We start from the raw sequence: 27,434 nt of genomic DNA, 5'->3' as shown, positions 1-27,434 counted from the left end.
TTCACTGATTTTATTTATTCACTACTTGCATTCTTAAAGGGCTTTTTTTCAAAGACCAATTCAAACTGGAAAACAGCATTGAGACAATTTACTGCCTTCACCCTACTGTGCTGATTGCAGGTTTTGCCCTGCAAGTCATGTATGTTTCCATGCAAAGATTTATTTTCACCATCTCCTATTTTAAGGCCTTGATGAGCTGAAAATGATAAACAATGTGACAAATGAGTCACTAACCTAAAGTGAGAATTGGGTAACAAATCAGATAATACAGCACATGCAAGTTATAGTATTGGTGAAAAGAGAAACTTACTGCCGAAGCTTTGTGTCTCGCAGTCATCAGGACAAATGCAAGCCAATTTACATTTGAAATTTGGCATTCTTGAATTTGTTCTGATGAGTGCAAGATGCAATGATTCAACAGCCTGCCTCTCTTTTCAACACTATTCAAGTGACTGTTTGTATGTAATTATTATTGCTCCAAGATTAGTGGCCATGCCCCAGCCCCAAGTTCTGGAATTCCCTCCCTCATCTCTCTGCCTCTCTGCCTCATTTTGCTCCTTTAAGACACTCCTTAAAATCTAACTCTTTGATCAAGCTTTTGGTCACTTGATCTAATATCTCCTCATGTGTCTATTTGTTTCATAATGCTCCTGTGAATCATCGGGGAATGTCATTATATTAAAGAGACTATATGTAATAACAATAATAATAATCTTTATTGTCACAAGTAGGCTTACATAAACACTGCAATGAGGTTACTGTGAAAAGCCCCTAGTCGCCACATTCCGGCACCTGTTCAGGTACACACAGGGAATGTCCAAATGACCTAACAGCACGTCTTTTGGGACTTGTGGGAGGAAACCGGAGCACCCAGAGGAAACCCACGCAGACACAGGGAGAAATTGCAGACTCCGCACAGACAGTGACCCAAGCTGGGAATCGAACCTAGGACCCTAGAGCTGTGAAGCAACAATGCTAACCACTGTGCCACCATGCCATACCGTAGCATATAAATAAAAGTGGTTGTGGTTGTAAACAGGATACACGAAAGAGAAGATTCTTAGATTTACATTTTACACCAGATGCATATTACAAAATACATCCCATTGGGTGAGAGGAGGGATGTGGTGACATCAGAACAATTGCATTGGTACCGACCCAGCTGAGCAGATTCCTGTAGCCATGTGGTCTGGGCTGCCAGGAAATTCTGATACTTGGAGAGAGGGAATAAAACCCATGTCAAAAAATTGGGAAGGGTGGGCAACTTGTCTATTTACCCCCATCTCCTATGCAGTTCCATCTTTGCAGAAGTATCTGGCCTATATCGCCTATGATAAATTTATGAACAGACAAATTCAACAGCAATTTGATTAAATTAACAGAGGGTAATTATAATTAATGTGCAGAATCTGAAATAATATCGAATTCTTGCAAATGCCTTTATCGGTAAATTATTGATAACCATTTCGAAATGTATGAAGGAACTTAATTCTGATGCTTGCAAATTTATAAATTTGTATCGCACTGCTTTGTTCCAGTTTGCTGTTTTATTGGGTTGGTTTTCCACGTTTAATAATTTAAAAAAATATATATATTTTTTATTCTTTTTCTCCTCCTTTTTCACATTTTCTCCCAAATTTACACCCACCAACAATAAACAATAATCAGTAACAAATATGTCAATCCCCATAACAATAACAACGATCCCATCCTCCCACCAAACCTCCAAACATTAGCCCGCATGTTAGCATAAACAAATGACAAAACGGAATCAGGAATCACCCATAATCACCATTAACAAACACCGCCCCCCCCCCCAACCCTCCCTCCCAAACCCCCCCCCAACTAATGTTCAATGTTATCCAATTCTTGAAAGTGCATAATGAATAATGCCCATGAATTGTAGAACCCCTCCATCCTTCCCCTCAGTTCAAACTTAACCTTCTCAAGAGTCAAGAATTCCAACAAGTACCCCCCCCCCCCCCATGTCAGGGCACAGGGTGGAGAGGTTGCTCTCCAACCCATCAGGATCCGCCTTCAGGTGATCAACGAGGCGAAGGCTACAACATCTGCCTCCGCACCCGTTTCCAACTCTGGCTGGTCTGACACCCCGAATATGGCCACCTGGGGGCTTGGGTCCAGTTTCACGTGCACCACTTTAGCAATTACCCTAAAAACCTCCTTCCAGTAATCCTTTAGCTTTGGACAGGACCAAAACATATGAACGTGATTAGCGGCCCCCCTCCCCACAACGTTCACACACATCTTCCACTCCCTCAAAGAATCGGCTCATCCTCGCCCTCGTGAGGTGTGCTCTATATATCACCTTCAGCTGTATCAGCCCCAACCTCGCGCACGAGGTGGAGGCATTCACTCTCCGGAGCACCTCACACCAGGACCCCTCCTCCATATCCTCTCCCAACTCTTCCTCCCACTTTGCTTTGATCCCTTCCAGTGGTGCCTTCTCCTCTTCCAAAATAGCTCCGTAAACCGCCGACACTACCCCCTTCTCCAGTCCCTCTGTCGTCAGTACCTCCTCCAGCAATGTGGAGGCCGGCTCACCTGGGAAGCTCTGTATCTCCTTTCTGGCAAAATCTCGAGCCTGCATATATCTAAACATTTCCCCCTGCTCCAGCCCATACTTCGCTTCCAGCTCCTTCAGTCCTGCAAACCGACCCCTAAGAAACAAATCTTTTAGTGTCTTAATCCCCTTGTCCTCCCAATTCCAAAAATTTCCATCCCACCTCCCCTGGCTCAAATCTGTGGTTCCCCCGAATCAACGTTTCCTTTGACCCTGCCCCCAACCCGAAGTGTTGGCGAAACTGCCTCCAAATTCTCAATGAAGCTATTATTACCGGACTCCCTGAGTATTTCCCCGGGCTATCGGGAGCGGCGCTGTTGCTAGTGCTTTTAATCCCGACCCCCTGCACAAACTCTCCTCCATTCTGACCCATCCACATTTAATAATTTAAGCATACTTTTGTCTTTGCTTAGATTTTAAAATTCCCAGTCTTGTTTTCAAATCCCTCCATGGCCTCTAGCTCTGTAATCTCCTCCAGCCCAACAACCCTCCAAGATATCCACGTTTTTCTCATTCTGGCCTCTTGAACACTCGCAATTTTAATTAGCACATCATTGGTAGCTGCCTCGGCCCAAGGTTCTGGAATTCCCTCCCTGCACCACTCCATCTCTACTTCCCTTTCCTCCTTCAGGACACTCCTTCAAAGCTACCTCTTTCACTGAGTTGTTGGTCATCTTCCCAAATACCTCCTTATTTGGGAAGATGAACCACCTCCAGGGGCTGGTTTAGCACAGGGCTAAATCGCTGGTTTTTAAAGCAGGCCAGCAGCACGGTTCAATTCCCGTACCAGCCTCCCCGAACAGGCGCCGGAATGTGGCGACTAGGGGCTTTTCAGAGTAACTTCATTTGGAGCCTACTTGTGACAATAAGCGATTTTCATTCATTATGTGGCTTGTGTTAAACTTTGCATGATACTGCGCCTGCAAAGCACTTTGGGCCGTTTTGATACATTAAGGGTGCTATGTAAATATCGGTTGCTATGTGTTTGGATCACGAGGATCCTTTGATAATTGCACTAATATTGATTAATTTAGAAAGGTACATAGATTCACAGATACTCAAATAACATTTTAATTCAGAAAATTGTTAGTCATCTGTGTGAATCTAAATACACTGCCTCTTAATAGGCCATTGATAATAATCTGACAAGTGAAGTGAGTCAGCATGCTTTCTGTTTCTGTGTGCTAGTTTATTTCTCATTTTCAGTCCACATCGCTGGCTAGCAGCAATTTGATAAAGAGAGTCAAATGTGTAAGTCTCTCCCTCTCAATGCACAGCCTCCCCCGGTGGGAAGTTCTTAGCTGCTGTCCTTTGTGATGGAACGCAGAAACTGGGTCCCTTACGGCCCCAGGCTAAAGCTTCAGAGGAACCTGGTGAGGGTTTGAACACAGACATGTAATGTGCAGACCCACCAACTCATGGTCACACCCTGGCGCCCATGAACAAAACTCCCAGCTACGGGCGAATAGCTTGGCTGTTTTGCGGTTATCTCAGGAGAGTTGAAGGCTAATAGAGTAAACCCTGACAAGAAATCTGGAGTGGAACTCAAAGACAGACTGATGTCCACATTTTACAGAAACTCCCACAAGCAAGCTGGTGCCAAACATAGTGCTTTGCATTTAATTGGCGAGATCGAGGGCTGCCCTGATATTTGGGCAGCCCAGGATCTCTATAAGGTTTTCCCAGGCTGGGCCCTGGGGAGGACACTTAGAGTTTGGGGGCATGGCTGGGATATTAAGCGAATAATTTGCACCCATCTTTACCAAGGAGGCAGATGCAGCCCAGGTCATGGAAAACAGATGAGGAAACTTTGTCCCCAGAAGGGTTCAAACTTTATAAGGAGGAAGTGTTGAATAGACTGTTGGTACTGAAAGTCGACAAGGCACCGGGACCGAATGAGATGCACCCAAGGATATTGGAGGAAGCGAGAGTGGAAATTGCAGGGGCGCTGGCCATAATCTTCCAGTCTTCTCTAGACTCAGGGGATGTGCCAGAGGACTGGAGAATTGAAAATGTTACACCATTGTTCAAAAAAGTTTGTAAAGCTAGCCCCAGCAATTACAGGCCTGATAGTTTAACATCGGTAGTGGGTAAGCTTCTCGACACAATTATTCAGGGTAGAATTGGTATTCACATGGAAAATTATGGGTTGATTAGGAAGAGCCAGCATGGATTTCTAAAGAAGAAATTGCGTTTAACTAACTTTCTGGAGTTTTTTGAAGAGGTAACAGAAAGGGCCGATGAGGGTAATGCTGTTGATGTGGTGTACATGGACTTTCAGACGGCATTCGATACAATGCCACACGACAGACCTGTAAGAAAAGTTGTAGCACATGGAATAAAACAGATGGCAGCAATATGGATACAAAATTGGCTGAATAATAGGCAGTAGAGAGTAATGGTCAATGGGTACTTTTTGGACTGGAGGAAGGTTTGTAGTGGAGTTCCCCAGGGATCTGTATTAGGACCCTTGCTTTTCCTGATATATATTAAAGATCTAGATCTTGGTGTGCTGGGGAGAATTTCGAAGAATACACATGAGACAAAACTTGGAAAAATTGTAAACTGTGAAGAGGACAATGTAGAACTTGAAAAGGACATAGACAAGTTGATGGAGTGGGCAGTTAGGTGGCGGATGAAGTTCATTGCGGAGGTGTGTGATGTAATGCATTTTGGCAGGAAGAACATGGAAAGACAATATAAAATAAGGGATAAAATTCTTAAGAGTGTGCAGGAGCAGAGGGACTTGGGTATGTATGCACATAAGTCATTAAAGGTGGCAGGACAGGTGGAGAGCAGTTAATAAAGCCTATAGCTTTCTCGGCTTTATTAATAGGATTAGAGAGTACAAGAGCAAGGAGGTTATGCTGAATTAAAAAAAAAATGTTTTTATTCTCCATTTTCACATTTTCCTTCAAAATTTACACCCACCCACAGACAGTAAACGGTAACAAATACAACATCAATCCCCTTAACAATAACAACGATCCCATCCTCCCACCACCCCAAACAACGGACCACCTGTCAATATATGCGTCTAATAAAACAAACCCTCCCACGGTGGACACAAAAAACAAAGGAGAAAAAGAAAAAGGAGTCCGGGACCGCCCATGGCCCATGGTCACCATTAACCTATAGAGGCCACTCTCCCTCCCCCCCCCTTACACTCAACGCCATCCAACCTCTGAAAGAGTACCGTACACGATACCCAAGAGTTGTAAACACCCCCCACCCCTCTCCAACTCCTCCCGTCCACTGCCTCTTGTAAAACTCCTCCCCCACAACCTCGGTTCCTTCCCCCCAACTTTCCACCCCGGCTAGACCACTCGGACCCTGTTCTGCCAGGCTTAGATGGCCGCAGCCCCTCCCCCCACCTCACTCCCGTTCACTGGCCGGCTTAAACCAGCCCGCGTGGAGGACCCCACCCGGCTCCCTTTCCCCCTTGCCCGGCCCTAGGAAAGCCCAGAAATCCCCTTTTAGCACACAAACCCCACATATCCACCTACACCCCAAAGAGCCCTCATTTCGAGTGAAAGTCCCATCACTTCCCTTGTCCAAATATATACAACATTGGCTCCTTTAGCCCATACACCCGCACACAGTGAAACAAAAAAGAAGAAAATACAGTCATGAGGTTACATCGGCACATGGCCATTTTTCAATTTCTCAGTTCTGCTACAGTCCTTCTGCCTTCGCAAACTCCTCCGCTGCTTCCGCCGTTCCAAAATAAAAGTCCTTGAGCTTGTAAGTCACCCTCAGCTTCGTTGGATATACAATGCCGCACCGCACCTTGCTAATGTACAGTGCCCTCTTCACCCAGTTGAAGGCAGCCCGCCTCCTCGCCAGCTCCCCCGTAAAGTCCTGATATACACGTATACCAGCTCCAGCCCACTGCACCACCCGCTTCTGCTTGGCCCAGCTCAGAACCTTCGCCTTCACACTGTACCTACGGAAGCACAGAGTCACTGCCCTTGGCGGCTCACTTGCCTTTGGTACAGGCCTCCACGACCGATGAGCCCGATCCAGTTCATATCGGGAGGGATCCTCCCCCTCCCCCAATAGATTCGCCAGCATCGCGGCAAAATACTCAGTCGGCCTCGGTCCTTCAACTCCTTCGGGCAGACCCACGATCCTCAAATTCTGTCGCCTGGATCTGTTTTCCAGGTCTTTCATTTTTCCCCGCAGATCCTTGTTAATGTCCATCACTTTCCGCATCTCCTTCCCCATCGAGGTAAGTTGATCACCGTGCTGCAATAATGTCTCCTCCACTTCCTTCAGCGCCTTCCCTTGGTTATGCTGAATTTATACAAGACACTAGTTAGACCTCAGCTGGAATACTGTGCACAATTCTGGGAGCTATAGGAAGTATGTGAACACACTGGAGAGAGTGAGGAAGAGGTTTACAAGAACGGTTCCAGGAATGAGAAACTTTAGTTATGGGGGTGGATTGGAGAGGTTGGGATTGTTTTCCTCAGAGGCAAGAAGGCTAAGGGGAGATTTGATAGAGATGTTCAAAAAAGGGCTGGACAGAGTAGACGGGTAGAAACTGTTCCTGCTCGTAAAAGAATCAAGAACGAGAGAGCGCAGATTTAAAGTGATTTGCAAAAGAAGCAAATATGATAATGAGAAAAACACATTTTTTACACAACGATTTGGGGTCTGGAATGCAATGCCTGGAGGTGTGGAGGAGGTAGGTCCAATTGAGACATTCAACAGGGCATTAGATGTTGACTGGAACCAATGTGCAGGGGTACGGGAAAAAGGCCCTAAGTCATGGTGCTCGCTTGGAGAGCTGGCGTAGTCACGATGGGCCAAATGGCCTCTTTCCGCACCGTAAAAATTTGCGATACGTAAAAACTAAATTTGTCGTTTAAAGACAATGCGCGGATTTTAAAAAATCTATATTTAAATGTGTTATTTAAAAATTGTGCATCGTGCATAAAAAATAGAATCGTTGTTTAAACTTGAAATTGGAAGAAACTAATTTTGTGGCTCGGTGGGCTCATTACAATTTCTGCGTAAAACCTAAATTTGTTGTTTAATCGTGGAATTTACAGTGCCGAAGGAGGCCATTCAGCCCATTGAGTCTGCACCAGCCCTTGTAAAGAGCAGCCTACTTAAGCCCACACCTCCACCCCAGCCCCGTAACCCCACCTAACCTTTTACTACACTAAGGGACAATTTACTAAGGGACATGGCCAATCCACCTAACCTGCACATCTTTGGACTGTGGGAGGAAACCCACGCAGGCGCGGGGAGAAAGTGCAGACTCCGCACAGACAGTGACCCAAGCCGGGAATCGAACCCGGGACCCTGGAGCTGTTCAATTTAAACTTGAAATTGGGTGAAACTGATGTGGCTCAAATAGGGTTGATTAAAACTTTTGCACTGTGCAAAGATGCGGAATTTGTTATGAAAGTTTAAGTCGGATGAACTATGTGCAATATTTTTTTAAAAACATTGTCACAGAAGAAATTTTAAGTGAACAAATATGAATCATGAAAGTTGTGGTGTGCAGCTTGCCAGCTAGGGAGTGAGATAGAGTTAGCGCTCTGAAGCTGCACTCTGGCGCCTCTCTCTGGATGGGGGCAGGGGCAGGAGGCGGGACGTTTGGCGCAATTTCTGAGCAGGCATTGAAGCGGGACACCTGCCGGCCGGCCCGCGGTGCCCTCTGGGATTTGTAGTCTCTCCTCCCTCCTCCTGCTCCCTCGGCCGCGGCCGCGGGGACTACACTTCCCAGCGGGCCGCGCGGCGGGTCCCCGGCCGGCCCGAAGGCGGACATTTCAAGTTGCCATAGACGCTTCTCCCCTGGCGGCGGCTGGGGCTGTGAGGGCGGCCGGTTGGCCCAGGATGCTGGTGGCCGAGGACGGGCGAGCGCGGGCGGGATGGCTCCTTGCGGCGAGTTAAAGGTAACGGCTCCTCCAACGAACGCCCCTCCGACAGTTAATGTCAATAAATAAGAGGGTCTCGGTGTTCCCATTGCCTGTCAGGGCAGAGCCAGGCCTGGAGTAGTCACCTGAGTGAGTGAGTGGAAAGCAGTCTTGTCTCTGCTTTCTGCCTGTGTTTAGAAACTGACCTGAGGAAGGAGCTGCTCTCCAATAGCTCGTGATTCCAAATAAACCTGTTGCACTTCAACCTGGTGTTGTAAGACTTCTTACTGTGCCCACCCCAGCCCAGTGCCGGCATCATTGGCAAAAGAGGTTGTGGAGACAGGGGAAACCGAGGCGCATGTGTTGGTGCAGACCCGATGGGCTGAAAGACTGTACTTATCTGCACTGTACTTTTGTGTGATTCTGAGTGTTTAAGATCTGGAATGCGCTGCCAGAGAGTGTGGTGGAGGCAAGGTTCAACTGAGGTGTTTAGGAGGAAATTGGATTGTTACCTGCAAAGGAAGAATGTGGGGAGAAGGTAGGGAAATGGCACTGGGTGCATTTTTTATTCAGAGGGCTGGCACAGACATGGTGGGCTGAATGGTCTGAGGTGTAATGATTCTCAGCAAGTCAAGGCTGACACTCCCAATGCCGACACTCCCAAATACTGGTACTGAGGGAGTGGTTTTGTCTTTTGAGTGAGACATTAAACTGAGGCCTTGTCTGCTTTCCTGGGTGGAATGATCAAGACTTTAAACTGCCCCCTTTTGCTTCTTTGGGTCGTGTAAAAGCTCCTCTGACACTATTTCTAAGAAGAGCAGGGGAGTTGTCCCTGGTGGCAGGCCAATATCTAACCTGCAATCAACATCACAAAAGATGCATTTTTGGGACATCATCACATTGGGATTTTCCATGTGCTTATTAATTGATGTGTTTCCTACTTTGTAATATATCTCAACTTCAAAAAAGTACTTATTGGCTTTAAAGCACTTCAGGACATCCTGCAGTTGTGAATGGCGTTATAAATCTTTTTAAAATTCAATTACTTTGGCATACACTCCTCCCATCTCTGCTATTGTAAACCTGCCCCTAAATTAAAATGTTGATGAAAGAAGGGAAGACTCTAATGGATATTGAGCTTTTCACACAAGTGTAGGAAGTGCAGCAGCTAATTTGCACTTAGTGAATTTCCCCAAACTGCTGCTAAAGACCAGATAATCTGTTTTGGAGATGCAGCCTCAATTTATTGTCTCATCTGAGACATGACACCTCTGATGGTGCAGCACCTCTTCAACGCTGCACTGGAGTGACGGGCTTGATTATTGTGCTCAGGCCTTGGAGTGGAATTTGAACCTAGAACCTTGTGACTCAGGCAAGAGTGCTACCCACCCAGCCACAGCGGAGATTCCAGTTATTAGAACAAAATTTGCATCAATTCACAAATTAGCGTGGAAGGATATGTTGTAGCCTTGATCACAGTTTGGCTTGACTTGATGTTTGTCTGGAAACTAAGATATTCTCGGCCGTGATATTTTTAAGAGTGATGAAGAGGATAGGTGTGGGTTGAGCCCCAAATACCTCTGCAGAGCAAAGCGTGGTCCTGATCAGTCAGCCAGCTCTTATTGGTGGCGTATTAGCGGTAGTGGAGTAATCCAGAGACCCGGTGTAATACTCTGCGGACTTGGGTTCACATCCCACCACGAGGTGGTGTAATTTGAATGCAATGAAAAAAATCTTGAATTAAAAGTCTAATGATGACCATGAAATCATTGTTGATTGTTGTAAAACCTATCTGGTTCACTAATGTATTTAGGGAAGGAAATCTGTCCTTACCCAGCCTGGCCTGCGTGTGCCTCCAGATCCACGGTCGTGTGGTTGCCTTTTAACTGCCTCCTGAAATGGCTTCACAAACCACTCCGTTGTACCAAACTGCTAGAGTCTCAAAGGGAGGAAATGAGATGGGCCACCCAGTATCGACATAGTTACCTGAAATGACAACTACAAACTCAACCCAGTTTACCCTGTAAAGTCCTCCTGTCTACCATCTGGCAGCTTGTGCCAAAGTTAGAAGAGCTGTCCCACAGACGAGCCAAGCAACAGCCTGACATGGGCATACTCATGGAATCATACTTTACTTTATGGAATCAGACACCACCATCACCATCCCACTGACAGGACAGACCCAGCATAGTGCAATACAATCAGGAGGGGGTTGCCTTGGGAGTCCTCAACACCGACTCCAGACTTCATGAAGTCTCATGGCTTCAGGTTAAATGTGGGCAAGGAGGCCTCCTGATTGCCACATACCCCCTCCTCAGCTGATGAATCAATACTCTATGTTGAGCACCACTTGGAGGAAGCACTGAGGGTGGCTGGCACAGAATATATGCTGGCTGGGGGACTTCAACGTCCATCACCAAGAGTGACTCGGTAGCACCAATGCTGACCGAGCTGGTAGATGATCAGGCTGCTAGAATGGGTATGTAGCAGGTGATGAGAGAAAAACATATTTGACCTCTCCCTAATCAACCTGCCTGCCACAGAAACATCTGTCCATGACAGTTTCAGTAGGAGCGACCACTGTGCAGCCCTTGTGGAGACAGTCTTGTCCTCACATCAAAGCTTCCCTCCCTCATGTTGTGTGGCACTATCAAGGTGCTAAACTCAAGACTAGGCAACCAGGAGATGCTGTGGGTCATCAGTAGCAGAATTGTACTCCAATCTTTAAAAATTAAAAAATATATATATATAATTTAGAGTACCCAGTTATTATTTTTTTCCAATTAAGGGGCAATTTGGCATGGCCAATCCACCTAACCTGCACATCTTTGGGTTGTGGGGTGAAACCCATGCAGACACGGGGAGAATGTGGAAACTCCAAACGGGCAGTGACCCAGGGCTGGGATTTGAACCCGCGTCCTCAGCGCCGTAGTCCCAGTGCTATCCACTGCACCACCATGCTGCCCAATTGCACTCCAATCTAACCTCATAGCCTGCCATATCCTTCACTTTACCATTAAAACCAAGCCGACGGTAACTCTGGTTCAATGAAGAGTTCTGGATGGCAAACGAGGAGCAATCACTACCAGGCATACCTAAAAATGAGGTGTCAACCTGGTGAAGCTGCAACACAGGACTAACATGCCAAATAACACAAGAAGCAAGTGATAGGCAGAGTGAAGTGATTCGTCCTGCCACATCCAGCCATGCAGTGGCTGGACAATTCAACAACTCATTGGAGGAGGAGGCTCCACAAATATTCTCATCCTCAATGCTGGGAGAGCCCAGCACGTCAGTGCAAAAGATCGGGCTGAAGCATTTGCTGTTTTGTTCACTTTGGCAGGAAGAATTAAAAAAAACCAGTGACTTAAATGGAGAACAACTGCAGAATGCTGAGGTACAGGGGGATCCCAGGTGTTATCATGCATGAGTCACAAAAGTTTACTATACAGGTGCAGCCGGAAGGCTATTGGAATGCTATCCTTTATTATGAGAGGAATTGAACACAAAAATAAGGATGTTATGCTTCAGTTATACTGGGCTTGTTGAGACCTTATCTCGAACACTGTGCATTATTGGTCTCCTTATTTAAAGAAGGATATAAATTCATTGGAGGTGGCTCAGAGGAGGCTTGCTAGATTGATACCTGGAATGAGCCGGTTGTCTTACGAGGAAGTGTTGGACAGACTGGTCTTGTTTCCACTGGAGTTTAGAAGAGTGGAGGGTGACTTCATTGAAGTATATAAGATCCTGAATGGTCTTGACAGGGTGGACATTGAAAGGATGTTTCCCTCTTGTGGGTGAGTCCAGAACTAGGGTACACTCTTTTAAAATTAGGGGATGCCCTTTTTGGACAGAGATGAGGAGAATTTGTTCTCTGTGCGACATTGGTACTCTCTGCCTCAGAAGGCAGTGGAAACGGGATCACTAAATATTTTTAGGGCAGGGGTAGATAGATTCTTGTTTGAAAAGGGAATCAAACATTTTCAGTGTATGGAACTCAACATAGATAGATCAGCCGTGATCTTACTGAATGGTGAAGCAGGCTTGAGGGGTTGAATGGCCTACTTCTGCTCCTGTTTTGTATGTTCATATATACAATCTTCAGCCAGAAGTAGCAAGTGGGTGATCCATCTTGGCCTTCTCTGGATGTCCTCAGAATAGCAGGTGGCTGAATCGGGGGGGGGAAACACTCCACTGATTGAAGTTATACCAGCCACAAAGGAAGATGGTTTTGGCTGTAGGAGGTCTGTCGTCTCCACTCCAGGGCATCATTGCAGGAGTTCCTCAGGGTAGTGTCCTAGGTCCATCTTCAGATGCTTCATTAATGACTTTCCTTCCATCAGAAGGTCAGAAGTTGGAATGTTTGCAGATGACTGCACAATGTTCAGCACCATTCGTGACTCCTCAGATACTGTAGCAGTCCATGTCCAATAGTAGCAGACAATATCCAGGCATTGGCTGACAAGTGGAAAGTAACATTCATGCCACACAAGTGCCAGGCAATGACCATCTCCAACAAGAGAAAATCTAACCATAGCTGAATACCCCACCATCAACATCCTGGGCGTTACATCGACCAGGAACTGAACTTGACAAGCCATATAAATACTGTGGCTACAAGAGGCTAGAAGTCCTGTAGCAAGTAACTCCCCTCCTGACTCCCAACTCCTGTTCACCATCTACAAGGCACAAGTCAGGAGTGTAATGGAATACTCTCCACTTGCCTGGATGAGTGCAGTTCCAATGACACTCAAAGCTCAACACCATTTAGGACAAAGCAGTATGTTTGATTGGCACCCAACCCATATAAACATTCACTCCCTCCACCACCATGAATAGTAGCAGTTGTGTGTACCGTCTATAGGATGCACTTCAGGAACTCACCAAGGTTCCTTAGACAGCACCTTCCAAATGCATGACTGCTGCCATCCAGAAGGATAAAAACAGCAGATACATGGGAACACCACCACCTGGAAGTTCCCCTCCATGTCATTTACCGGCATGACTTGGAAATGTATTGTCGTTCCTTCAATGTCACTGGGTCAAAATCCTGGAACTCCCTCCCTAACAGCAATGTGGGTGTTCCTGCACAACTTGGACTGCAGCAGTCCAATTGGGGATGGGCAATAAATGCTGACTTAGCCAGTGAGGCCCACATCCCTTGAATGAATGAAAAAGGTTAAGGGTTTATTTAGGAATATTTTGGAGCCCTGTACAGGTTACAGTGAAGATTGTCCATGGCTAAAGGGCTACAGTTATGAAGCAAGTCATGAACATTTGAGTCTTTTTATACTGAAAGGAACAAAATTAAGGGGAAATCTAACAGGAACCTGTAAAATTTAAGGTTTTGACAGGATAAGTGATTTTAAAAAAATAATTCCTCAACAACTGGAAACAAATACCAGGATAGCATGAGCTCGAGAATGGGAGAACACGTTAAACATTTTTTCCCTTGCACAAGATTAGCAGCATGTAGTGTCTTGTCACGGTGACATTTGTCAAGGTAGGTTTAGAAGTTATTGAGGCAGAGAATTAAATGTCAGTATTTTTTTAAAAAAGCAAGCAAGTAAAGAAAGCAGTGGAAAAGGCATTCAAGAAGGTTGTTTCAGTTTGAAGGGCTAGCATTGATGTCCTGGGTTGAATGGCCTACTTTTGTTCTATAATTCTTGTGCTTCTGTCTTACTCGGCCAGATAAGGACATTTCGAACATAAGACATTAAAGTCCATTTAACCTCTTAATATCTCTGTGAATTTCTATATCAAAAATGGGAATGGCAGCATTTTATCCCTTGAATGATGATGGCTTAATAAATCTGAAGTAATTGTTCTGAGTGAGTGATGCAGATCTCCCTTACTTGTGGAGCAGACTGGATACTTAAGCATTACCATAAAATAGTTGATAGCAAAGTTTGCATAATCAAAACTAGTTTTTCTGTAGTATTGCTTTGCTTGGTATGTGCATTTTATTCGAGGTGGATTTAACAGCACCATTGGAAGGTGCAAATACTCATTTAAGGTCCATTTGGATGGTCTTTATGAGAAAACCTCTACAAAATAGTCACCAATAAAGTCAATGGGAAGTGTAGGAGAAAAATCTTGGAACTCACTAGTCCAATAACTGGTTCAGGCAAATCACATTGATGCATTCAAAGGGAGGCTAGATAAACATATGAGGGAGAAAGGAATAGAACAATAGAACATTACAGCGCAGTACAGGCCCTTCGGCCCTCGATGTTGCGCCGACCTGTGAAACCAATCTAAAGCCCATCTACACTATTCCATTCTCATCCATATGTTTATCTAATGACCATTTACATGCCCTTAATGTTGGCGAGTCCACTACTGTTGCTGGCAGGGCATTCCATGCCCGTACTACTCCCGTACTACTCTGAGTAAAGAACATACCTCTGACATCTTCTATATCTATTTCCCCTCAATTTAAAGCTATGTCCCCTCGTGCTAGCCATCACCATCCGTGGAAAAAGGCTCACACTGTCCACCCTATCTAATCCTCTGATCATCTTGTATGCCTCTATTAAGTCACCTCTTGACCTTCTCTCTAACGAAAACAGCCTCAAGTCCCTCAGCCTTTCCTCATAAGATCTTCCCTCCATACCAGGCAACATCCTGGTAAATCTCTGCACCCTTTCTAATGCTTCCACATAGAAGGTTATGTTGAAAAGGGGGGGGGTGGGACGAGGCCCGTGTGGAAAGTAAACACTGGCAAGGATCAGTTGGGCCAGGTGACCTGTTTCCGTGCTGTCAGTTTTGTGTCAACATCATCCTTGAGCCTTATCTTCAGTGTAAATATTCCTGGCAGCTCTCTGCTCCTAAATCGTGTTGTGGCCTAATTCCTGTTGTCCATTTTGTTGTTGTAACCTCTCCCATGGCTAGATGTCATTGACATTAAGAATACTCCGTTTGAGGGCTAGAGCAATTCTCTGCACCAGTTCAGAACTGCTTCCTGAATTTTGTTCATTTTTCCTCTGGCTAGGCAGTCCAACATCTTGATGGGTGCTTTTATAGCTGCTGCACATTGTTGCTGCAATGTTTTATCCTTGGTATATCGAAATCCATCTCTTGTGTTGTGTTGAATAATACCGTTTATATCGGCACTATTTATTATCCTTTTCCATTGCATTTGTGCACATTAAGCAATGAGTGCCATTCATCAGACCAACACCGATCTCTCCAGGTTAGAGTCATAGAATTGTACAGCGTAGAAAGAGGCCATTTAGTCCATTGTGCCTATGCTGACTCTTTGAAAGGTCTATTCACTTCCCTGCAATTATTTCTTTTTTGAATATTTCTCCAATTTCCCCGTTGGAAGTTACTATTAAATCTGCTTCAACCACCTTTTAAGGTGGTGCTTTTCCGATCATAACATATGGCATTGAGAAAAAAAGTATAATTTCTCTCTCTCTCTTCCTTCTCTCTCTCTCTCTCTGCCCACTGTGCTAAACCAGCCCCTACTATGTTGTTTAGCTGTGAATGAGAAAATGTTCCATGCCGAAGATGTGCAGGTTAGGTGGATTTGCCATGCTAAATTGCCACTTTGCTTCCAAAGGTTAGGTGGGGGAGTGGGCCTAGGTAGGGCGCTGTTTCAGAGGGTTGGTGCAGCCTCGATGGGCAGAATGGCCGCCTTCTGCACTGTAGGGATTCTATGAATTATGTTTTAACCGAGAATTTTGTGTAATGGTTTGTGTGTGTGCGTGTTGTGTGCACATGTGCATCTACCTATTTCAGCATCTGATGCACTTATTGTGGAAGATGAATTTGGCATGCTTATTTTGAATAGCGGTGATTAGTTTGGGCAGCACGGTAGCACAAGTATATAGCACTGTGGCTTCACAGCACCAGGGTCCCAGGTTCGATTCCCCGCTGGGTCACTGTCTGTGCGGAGTCTGCACGTTCTCCCTGTGTCTGCGTGGGTATCCTCCGGTTTCCTCCCACAGTCCAAAGACATGCAGGTTAGGTGGATTGGCCATGCTAAATTGCCCTTAGTGTCCAAAAAGGTTAGGAGGGGTTATTGGGTTACAGGGATAGGGTGGAAGTGAGGGCTTAATGTGGGTCAGTGCAGACTCGATGGGCCGAATGGCCTCCTTCTGCACTGTATGTTCTATGTTTCATGTTCTATGCTCTAGATCAGAGTGAATTGAAACAAATTGCCATGTCTATCTCTTGGTAGCAGCTCAAACTCACTGACTAATTAGTTCAGTTTTTGCACAGGAGAGACAAATGCCACCTCGTCGATTTCTTAAAATGTATTGCAGTGACAAGGTTGACTCCATATCTGCATACTCTATGCCTTGAGATTTGGCTGTTGGAAATCGAGAGCTGGCCACTGCTGTTCATTGGTTGTAGGGTGAGAAATACTGCACTGCTGAACTAGTTAGGCATGGGGGAATGTGGAGGCGTTCAAATGCGAGCCCTAGAACTTTTGTGGAGAGAGGAGCGTACTTGCACCCGTTGCCTCCTTCAAAGCTTTTCCCCCAAAACTTTGGTCCTTTTTATCAGTGGCAACTAATGAGGCTTTGACCGCTCACCACGTGGTGCAGATGGTTATACTTTACAACTGTGACCGGTGTTAAAACTCACGGCTCGTTTACTGAGCAAAGGAGGAATCTGGAACCAGTCCTTCCTTAACAAAGGTTTATTCTCAAAACGCAGAGAGCATGAGCTCCCTTTCCTTCCCTGCCAACCCTGCACCAACCCTCTCCCCGAAACCAATTCTAATATATACCTAAAATTAATGCCCTAACTTTCTTCAACTAATAACAGCTTCTCTCAGTTATAACTGGAACTTGCACTTCATTGTGACAGGGTTGCAACATTAAAAACATGGACTACTTATGAGTATTGCCACAGTAGATGAACTATAAAGTTATTTTGTTTTCTTTCGTGGGGTGTGAGTATTACTGACAAGGTCAGCATTTGTTGGTCATCCATAATTGCCTTTGAGAAGGTTGGTGTGCCTTGTACCTGCAGTATAGAACAGCCCTTAACTACCTACTTGTCCCATTACAAATAACAGTGTCCACATTTATAATGGGAACTTGTCTATGTAAATCTTCAATGATGTAATTCCATCCTGTCCAATGGGACGCTGCAGTATCATCAGTGATGGGAGGCTATGATCACAGGATGTTGAGATTGACAGTTGCCATTATAAATGTGGACATGGGGATTTATATTAGAAATACAAAACCAAGGAGAGAAAGTCTGGCTTCACACCAGGGCTGAATTATGTCTACATGTCCCAGTCCAATCTTCCCCTGGCCTGCAGTCCCTTCTCGCCTAAAGGATGCACATGGCCTTGAAAGGTCAAAATGCACTAACTTACTTAGTCGTAATAGCAGATTTTCAATTTTCTTTTCCTTTCCCCATTTGTGCAAGCAGTTTTCTCTTCTGGGCATGAAGACCTTCCTTGCATCTTGTTCAATCGGGTTAGAAAACTCCCATCTCATTTTACCCATTTTGTTTGCAGGCTGCAGTGTACTTATGGCGGACTCATCGAGTGACTCGGACACGCGCCTTCGGAGTTTTTCTAGGCGGCAAAGTCCACTGAAGGCAACAGCTAAGGGAAGGAGCAGAATGCACAATGTTGGTGATGTGTCTGAAAAAATAGACACATTAGCAAGCACTTTGCAGGTATTGTGTTGGATTTCAAAACTTCCTAATCTTGATTCATTATACTTGGCACCTGATGTTGCATTTTCTGCAGTGTTTGCCCGAAAATTAAAAATGCAAAGGAAACACTTGGGGGAGTGGCGGCGGTGAGTTATATAAATTTAAATGAGGGAAATGGGTGTGTTGCCAATTCACGGACATGACTGCAACTGTTAGTGTGCTGGATGAGTGACGACAACAGCAAGACCTTTCAGTGAAATGTCTGTGACCCCCTAAAATTGCAAAAAAATGTAAATCAAACATATATTAATTGAAATACAGGACCATTTAGAGTTAATGGAAATTTTTTTAAAAATGGATTAGTATGAATTTTCAGAAATTAAGATAGGGATGTCAAATGGTGTCTGCATGCTCCCAATAGATCTGTTGAGTGGAGCTGTTCCCTTTGAATGATCAGTTATCTGGAGAGATTGAGTGCTAGGTGAGACTAGTGAGATTTGTGCTAAGAGGTTTTGAGAGTGTTATTGAGAGCTTGCGATGTTGTTAGGAATCTAATTCCTCATTTATGTCAATACTTTTATAATTGCCTTTTTAATACATCTCTGTACAATTGACTCTGCTCTAATAAGCAACTATTACATGATTATCCCGTTTAAAATCTTGAGAAGAATTTCAGCTAATTAATTTCAATGCCTCTGAGACAGCCCGACTGAGATTGTGCGGAATTCGCTGCGGCAGATTTGGAGTTATGTCTAACTTGGGGAGTATTCTCCAATGATACTGATAAAGAGATTGTGATTTTTTTATTTTAAGTGGATTTCTTTGTCCATTTTAAACGATTGAAATCAGCCTTAGCAGTTACTCCATTTCTGCTCGAGGGCTTTTTGATGTTTGACGTTGAATACGTTTCAGGATACCAGTCGAGACCTCACGAGTGTTGATCGAATGCTGGGGCGGTATAGAGGCTATACCAATGAACAAATGGACACAGTGGCACAGGTATGTTCTTGCGAGAGATAAGTAATCTTATAAGAGTGGTCGCTCTGGCTTCTCCTACCCCTGTTCCTTTCTGTAAGCCAGTGCCAAATATTCGGCAACAGTGAGAGTGGGTGAGCAATCTGGTCTGAAAGTTCTGCAGTTCTGGTAGCGAGAAGACCACACTTGCATGGGAAGGGCATTTCATATTGTCTTTAATTATCTCACCCCCCTCGGTGGTTAATCCCTTATTTACTACATCCTCTGAGGTACTTTTATATTAGCATGATGGAGCTGAAGGCAAATACATGCTTACTGCAGCAAAAATCCTGATCTTGATTGTTCTAGTGGGGCCCATGTGGGAAGTGGGGAGGGAGGCATGTGGTGGAGGATGGGGTGTTTCTTTTATTGTGACTTGTTAGCTGCTGCCTGATGTACTGGCTTCACGTTGGGTCTACCCCAGGAGAGAATGTGTGCTGATAATTAATTAATCAATCAATCGTACCAAAGGCTAGCCAATTAGGTTGATACTGATCTATGATGATCAACATTGCATGTTTGTGGAGAAAGCTGGAATCTGGAGTTGCGTTTAGTTTTGTGTTGATCTACAGAGGGGTGCTGTATTGTAGTAAACCGGGAGAGCAGTGGCTGGTACGACACTGGATAAAAGCAAATTACTGCGGATGCTGGAATCTGAAACGAAAGAGGAAATGCTGGAAAATCTCAGCAAGTCTGGCAGCATCTGTAGGGAGTGAAAAGAGCTAACGTTTCGAGTCTGATGACTCTTTGTCAAAGCTGGTACAACACTGTTCTCCAATAACTTTTGTTTTAACAAAGTAAAATTTGGGATAGTCCCAATTTGGATTGAAGGCATTGAGAGGATTTTTGGGAGCAAATTCAAGGATTTGACAGATCTGTCTTTTGAATTGTAAAGATTCTTATTTAAGACTTCTGGTTGTGACTATGCAGAGCTAAGTTGCACGTTCGGCAGCTCCCGCTTGGAACAGACTTTTGGGCTCTTTTCAGGGCCCCCAATGGCATTTTTATGAATTTTCCCGGTGTGGGAAGAAGACTGCAGCATTCCCTTGACAGTGTATGGCTTGGACCAGGAGCGGGGCGACTAAAAAAAGTGGTGGTGAACCCAAAGAAAGTGCGAGGGAAGAAGAGCAAGATGGCGGCGGGCGGGGACCATGCAGCGTGGATGCAGGAGCAGTAGGAGGTTATCCAGCGCTGCTTCAGGGAGCTCAAAGCGGACCTGCTGGAGCCGATGAAGGCTTCTATTGATAAGCTGCTGGAGACCCAGACGGCCCAGGGGGTGGCGATCTGCGAGGTCCGACAAAAGATCTCTGATAACGATAACGAGATCTTGGGCCTAGCGGTAAAGGTGGAGGCGCACGAGGCGCTCCACAAGAAATGGCAGGAACGGTTCGAGGAGATGGAGAACCGGTCGAGGCGGAAGAATCTGCGGATCCTGAGCCTCCCGGAGGGGCTGGAGGGGTCGGACGTGGGGGCCTATGTGGTCACCATGTTAAACTCACAGATGGGAGCGGGGTCCTTCCAGGGGTCCCTGGAGCTGGAAGGGGCGCAGGGAGTGTTGGCGAGGAGGCCCAAGGAAAACGAGCTGCCGCGGGCGGTGCTGGTGCGGTTTCATCGGTTCGCTGATCGGGAGTGCGTACTCAGGTGGGCCAAGAAAGAGAGGAGCAGCAGGTGGGAGAACGCGGAGGTTCGAATATATCAGGACTGGAGCGCGGAGGTAGCGAAGAAGAGGGCAGGGTACAACCGGGCGAAGGCGGTGCTGCACAGGAAGGGGGTGAAGTTTGGCATGCTGCAGCCGGTGCGACTGTGGGCCACCTACAAGGACCGGCACCATTATTTTGTGTCCCCGGAGGAGGCGTGGGTCTTTGTTCAGGCTGAGAAGCTGGACACAAACTGAGGGTCGGGCGTGGGGATGTCGGGGCTTGTTGTTGCTGTGTTACATTTTGAGGGGGGGTTTTTTGTTCTTGTTTCTTTTTGGTTCGGTGTGGGTGGTTTGGATGTGTTGGGCACTGGTTTGGTTGGGTCTGTCGGGTTGGCTCTTGGAGGGGGGGGGCAAATAAACGGAGTAGGGGGTGGATGGCCGGTAGGGTGGATGGCCGCTAGGGGGGATGGGGCCCCGCGCGGGAAGGTGGGGCCCCGCGCCTGTAAAAGGAGCTGCGCCAGAGGAGGTGGGGCCGGGCAGGTGGAAAGCGCGAGCTTTTTCCCGCGCTGGAGGGGGCGGGGCCGGGGCGGGGAAGTGAGGGTTGTTTCCTGCGCTTGGGATGGAAGGGGGAGGCAGAGCGCCTGCTGATGGGTAATGGAGGAGGAGGATGATATGTCCCACAATGGGAGGAATCGAAGGAGAGGCGGGAGTGGCCAGGGTCAGTTGGAGTCAGTTGACTTGCGGGAGTGCAATGGGGGGAGCAAAGCAGCTAGGGAGGGGTCCTAGCTGGAGGGGGGGGTGGGGGGGAACCGGGTTGCTGCTGGTATGGTTAAGGGGGAGCTGGAGCGAGTAGAGGGGGTTGGGACGGGGGTCTTCCGCTGTGGGGAACGGGCCGGGCATGGGTTGCGGGCGTGTGGCTGGCCGAGGAGGGGTTATGGCGAGTCGGGGAGGGGGGCGGGTAGCCCCCTGATCCGGCTGATAACCTGGAATGTAAGGGGGCTGAACGGGCTGGTTAAGCGGGCCCAGGTGTTTGCGCACCTGAAGGGGCTAAAGGCGGATGTGGTCATGCTCCAGGAGACACACCTGAAGGTGGCAGACCAGGTAAGATTGAGGAAGGGGTGGGTAGGTCAGGTGTTTCATTCGGGGCTGGATGCCAAAAATCGGGGGGTGGCGATCTTGGTGGGAAAGAGGGTGTCGTTCGAGGCGTCGAGCATTGTGACAGACAATGGCGGCAGGTACATAACGGTAAGTGGTAAGCTGCAAGGGGAGAGGGTGGTGCTGGTCAACGTGTCCGCCCCGAACTGGGACGATGCGGGTTTTATGCGGCGCATGTTGGGTCGGATCCCGGACTTGGAAGTGGGGGGCCTGATAATGAGAGGGGACTTTAACATGGTGCAGGATCCGGCACTGGACCGCTCCAGGTCTAGGACGGGTAGGAGGCCGGCGTCGGCAAAGTGCTGGGGGGGCTTATGGACCAGATGGGAGGGGTGGACCCTTGGAGATTTGCAAGGCCGGGGGCTAGGGAATTTTAATTCTTCTCGCACGTTCATAAGGCCTACTCCTGGATCGACTTTTCTGTTCTGAGCAGGGCGCTGATAGCAAGAGTAGAGGGTACCGAGTACTCGGCGATAGCCATTTCGGATCACGCCCCGCATTGGGTAGAGCTGGGGCAGGAGACGGACCAGTGCCCGTTGTGGCGCTTGGAGATGGGGCTGTTGGCGGACGAGGTGGTGAGCGAACGGGTCCGAGGAAGCAGAGAGAGAGATACCTGGAGGCCAACGATAACTGGGAGGTCCGAGTGGGGATGGTCTGGGAGGAGGTGAAGGCAGTGGTTAGGGGAGAGCTGATCTCCATTAGGGCCACAAGGAGAGGAGAGAGCAGAGGGAGAGACTGGTGGGGGAGATGGTGAGGGTAGACAGGAGGTACGCGGAGGTGCCGGAGGAGGGTCTGTTGAGGGAGAGGCGTAGCCTCCAGGCCGAATTCGACCTGTTGACCACCAGGAAGGCGGAGGCGCAGTGGAGGAAGGCCCAGGGGGCGGTTTATGAATATGGGGAAAAGGCAAGCTGGATGCTGGCGCATCAACTTCGGAAGCGGAATGCAGCTAGGGAGATCGGGGAGTTGAGGATAGGGGAGGGAGTGTGGTGCGGAGTGGGGTTGGCATCAATGGGGTCTTCAGGGACTTTTATGAGGAACTGTATCGGTCCGAGCCCCCACTGGAGGAGGGAGGGATGGGCTGCTTTCTGGACCAATTGAGGTTCCCGAAGGTGGAGGAGGGACTGGTGGCGAGATTAGGGGCCCCCATTGGGCTGGAGGAGCTGGCCAAAGGGATAGGGAGCTTGCAGGCGGGGAAGGCACTGGGGCCGGACGGTTTCCCGGTCGAATTCTACAAAAAATCTGTGGACTTGGTGGGCCCGTTGCCGGTTAGGACCTTCAATGAGGCAAGGGAGGGGGGGGCCTTGCCCCCGACGATGTCCTGGGCACTGATCTCCTTGATCATGAAGCGGGACAAGGATCCCCTGCAATGTCGGTCTTACACGCCGATTTTGTTGTTAGATATAGATGCCAAGGTGCTGGCGAAGGTCTTAGCCACGAGAATTGAGGATTGGGTGCCGCAGGTTATCCACGAAGAACAGACGGGGTTCGTGAAGGGGAGGCAGTTGAACGCGAATGCGTGGAGGCTCCTGAACGTTATTATGATGCCGGTGAGGGAGGGGGAGGCGGAGATAGTGGTGGCGATGGACGCTGAGAAGGCCTTCGATAGGGTAGAATGGGGGTACTTGTGGGAGGTGCAGAAGAGGTTTGGGGAGGGGTTCGTCAGGTGGGTTAAGCTGCTGTACAAGGTCCCGATGGCGAGTGTGGCCACGAACAAGAGGAGGTCTGAGTACTTACGGTTGCATCGAGGGACGAGGCAGGGGTGTCCCCTGTCCCCCTGCTTTTCGCACTGGCGATTGAACCCCTGGCTATGGCACTGAGGGTGTCGAGGAACTGGAGGGGGTTGATGCGGGGTGGGGAGGAGCATAGGGTGTCGCTCTACGCAGACGACTTGCTACTATATGTGGCGGACCCGGTGGGGGGAATGCCGGAGGTAATGAGGATCCTCGGAGTTCGGGGATTTCTCAGGGTACAAGCTCAACATGGGGAAGAGCGAGTTGTTCGTGGTTCACCCAGGGGACCAGGAGAGGGAGATTGGTGAGCTCCCACTAAAAAGGGCGGAGAGGAGCTTCAGGTATTTGGGGGTCCAGGTGGCCAGGAGCTGGGGGGCCCTGCATAGACTTAATTTCACGAGGCTGGTGGAGCAAATGGAGGAGGAGTTTAAGAAGTGGGATGCGTTGCCGCTGTCCCTGGCAGGTAGGGTACAGTCAGTCAAGATGACGTTGCTCCCAAGGTTTTTGTTCCTGTTCAAGTGCCTCCCCATTCTTATCCCGAAGGTCGTCTTTAGCCGGGTCAACAGGAGCATAACGGGGTTTGTGTGGGTGCGAGGGACTCGGAGGGTGAGAAGAGTGTTCCTGGAGCGGAGTAGGGATGGGGCGGGGCTGGCGCTGCCCAACCTCTGTGGGTACTACTGGGCCGCCAATGCGGCGATGGTGCGCATGTGGGTGATGGAGGGGGCTGCATGGAAGAGGCTGGAGACGGCGTCCTGTGAGGGTACGAGTCCGGAGGCACTGGCAACGCTGCCGCTCCCTCCAATGAGGTATACCACGAGCCCGGTGGTGGTGGCTACCCTCAAAATCTGGGGCCAGTGGAGGCGGCATAGTGGGGAAGTCGGGGCCTCGGTGTGGACCCCGATACGGGGGAACCACCGGTTTGTCCCAGGGAAAATAGATGGAGGGTTTTCGGGGTGGCACAGGGCAGGGATAAGAAGGTTGGGGGACCTGTTTGTGGACGGGAAGTTCGCGAGCCTGGGTGAGCTGGAGGAGAAGTACGCGCTCCCCCCTGGGAACACCTTTCGGTATCTACAGGTAAGGGCATTTGCCAGACGGCAAGTGGTGGAATTCCCGCTGCTGCTGCCATGCACGGTACAGGACAGGGTGTTCTAGGGGGTGTGGGTTGGAGAGGGGAAGATCTTGGCAACATACCAGGTGATGCAGGAGGAGGAGGAGGCCTCGGTGGAGGAGCTGAAAGGTAAGTGGGAGGAGGAGTTGGGGGAGGAGATCGAGGAGGGGACGTGGGCTGATGCCCTTAGGAGGGTGACCTCTTCCTCTTTGTGCGCGAGGCTCAGCCTCATACAGTTTAAGATGCTGCACAGGGCACACATGACTGGGACAAGGATGAGCTGTTTTTTTGGGCGTGAGGACAGGTGTGTTAGGTGCTCAGGGAGCCCAGCAAACCACACCCATATGTTCTGGGCATGCCCAGCGCTGGAGAAATTTTGGAAGGGCGTAGCGAGGATGGTTTCGAGGGTGGTAGGATCCAGGGTCAAACTGGGCTGGGGGCTCGCAATATTCGGGGTTGCAGGGGAGCCGGGCGTACAGGAGGTGAAAGAGGCCGGTATTCTGGCATTTGCGTCCCTGGTAGCCCGGCGAAGGATTCTTCTCCAGTGGAAGGATGCGCGGCCCCCAAGCGTGGAATCCTGGATCAACGATATGGCGGGGTTTATTAAATTGGAGAGGGTGAAATTTGCCTTAAGGGGATCGGTGCAAGGGTTTTTCAGACGGTGGCAACCGTTCTTGGACTTCCTGGCAGAACAGTAGACAATGGTCAGCAGCAGCAACCTTCGGGGGGGGGGGGGGTACGGGGTGGTTTTGTTTGGTTTTGTACTTGATTCTACTGGGTTCCTTTTACATTTTGTTGTTGATATTTAGTGAAAACTTTAATAAAAATTATTTAAAAAAAAAAAAAAAAAGATTCTTGTTTAATATTTATTTATGGGAATTTGCAGAATGAATAATTTAAATTATTGTCCAATCAGTGGAAATATTGTTTAAAGGAGGGTTGTTTGATCTTGACAAGGTTGATTGATACAGTATTGCATGACAGACTTGTGAGAAAAGCTATAGCTCATAGAATAAAAGTGGGAGTAGCAACATGGACACAAAATTGGCTGATTGACAGGGAACTGTGATGGTTAATGGTGCTTTTTGAGCTAGAGGAAGGTTTGTAGGGGAGTCCCCAGGGATCAGTGTTTGGATCCATGCTTTTCCTGATTATATATTAATGACCTAGACCCTGATGTAAAAGGAATAATTTCAAAGTTAGCAGATATAAAACTTGGAAGCAGATACAAGTTTGCAGATATAAAACGTGAGGAGGATAGTGTGGAACTTCAAAAGGACAGAGACAAGTTTGTGTAATGGGCAGACAGGTGGCAGATGAAGTTCAATGTGGAGAAATGTGAAATGATTAATTTTGGGAGGAAGATCGTGGAGAGACAATGTAAAACAAAGGGTGCAACTCTAAAGGGAAGAGAGTGTCGGTGCAGAGGGACCTGGGTGTACATGTGCATAAGTCATTGAAGGTGTCAGGACAGGTCAAGAAAGCGGTTAAAAAGCATGCTTATGCCTCGTCTGTAATATTAGGGGCATAGAGTACAAGAATAAGATGGTTATGTTGAACTTGTATAAGACAGTAGTTCAGCCTCAGCTGGAGTATTATGTCTGGGTGTTTCACATTAGGAAACATGTGATGGCATTGGAGAGAGTGCAGAAACGATTCATGAGACTGGTTCCAGGGAAGAAGAACTTCAGCTTTGAAGATAGATTGGAGAAGTTAGGACTGTTTCCGTTGGAGAAAAGAAGGCAGATATTGGTATACCAAATGATGAACGGTCTGGACACAGTATGTAAGGAGAAGCTGTTCCTTCCCTCAACAATAGGCTACATATTTAAGGTAATTTGCAAAAGAAGTAGAAGAGAAATGAGAAAAACATTTTCATGCAGCGAGTGGTTAAAATCTGGAATGCTCTGCATGAGTGTGGTTGATTGAGTTCCACTGCGGCATTCGAGGGAATTAGAAGTAGTTCAAAGAATGTTTACTGGACTAATACCAGGAATTTTGCTGAATCAAATGTCTTCTGAATCCCTTATACCCTGTTTTGATGGATATTCTGGTAACTTTTATTCCTTAATGATATTGTCTGCGTTGTGCCGTCACACAGCATAGCTGATCTGCTAGAAATTCTTAAGCTATGAAATAAATTAATTGGTCCCGAAGTGACATATAATACCTCTTAACCTTATTTTGTCGTAATTGGGGAAATTGTATTTTGAATAAGGCTACCAAAGACTATTGAAAGGTTACCAAGGCCACTGAAATTCTACCTAAAGTTTTTGTTTTGCTTTTTGGAAATTTGAAGCTACGAGATGATTTGGAACAGTCTATTGATGAGCTGCGAAGTCAGCGGTTGAGCAGGAACTCTGGACATTCCATTCCTTCCCTTCATACAAGTGACCTTCAAGGTAACTCAGCAACAGGTAAAGAAGCATAAGATGCTATGTTTTGGGGAGTATAATCTGCTGTCAATTTCATTTCTATGCAGACATTGGATGCAAAACGCCGTAGTGCAGCTGTTGCTCCTCTGATCTTCTTTGCAAAGGCGGGGGATGATTCTAGAATAAATGCTAGCAAATCTGATGAAGTTGCTCCAATTTTATAATTTATTTTCCTCTGCACCAGTATTCTCCTGAAGCAAGGATGAGTGCAGCTCCAAGTACATTCAAAGCTCGATACTGTCCAGGACAAAGCAGCTCACTTGATTGAC

The 27,434-nt window shown here is 47.4% G+C and overlaps 1 protein-coding gene across 5 annotated transcripts in view; it reads left to right on the top strand.

The window, feature by feature from the left end:
- Positions 1-8,347: 8,347 nt before the first annotated feature.
- Positions 8,348-27,434, top strand: part of LOC140405340 (centrosomal protein of 128 kDa-like) — a 589,746-nt gene continuing 570,659 nt past the window's right edge. For 4 of the 5 annotated variants that reach the window (XR_011938602.1, XM_072493643.1, XM_072493633.1 and 1 more), the window contains exons 1-4: positions 8,348-8,490; positions 17,942-18,105; positions 18,997-19,083; positions 27,030-27,147. Coding sequence is in view for 4 of the 5 variants with exons in the window: in XM_072493643.1 (XP_072349744.1) it covers positions 17,956-18,105; positions 18,997-19,083; positions 27,030-27,147 (355 nt within the window). In the remaining variant the exon portion in view is untranslated. The remainder of the gene's footprint in view (positions 8,491-17,941; positions 18,106-18,996; positions 19,084-27,029; positions 27,148-27,434) is intronic. The other variant, XM_072493651.1, reaches the window with a different exon arrangement.

This window comes from Scyliorhinus torazame, chromosome 2 (genome assembly GCF_047496885.1).
Source record: "Scyliorhinus torazame isolate Kashiwa2021f chromosome 2, sScyTor2.1, whole genome shotgun sequence".
NCBI lineage: Eukaryota > Metazoa > Chordata > Chondrichthyes > Carcharhiniformes > Scyliorhinidae > Scyliorhinus > Scyliorhinus torazame.
Note: the sequence above shows the minus strand (reverse complement) of the source record. Positions and strands in the feature narration are given on the sequence as shown.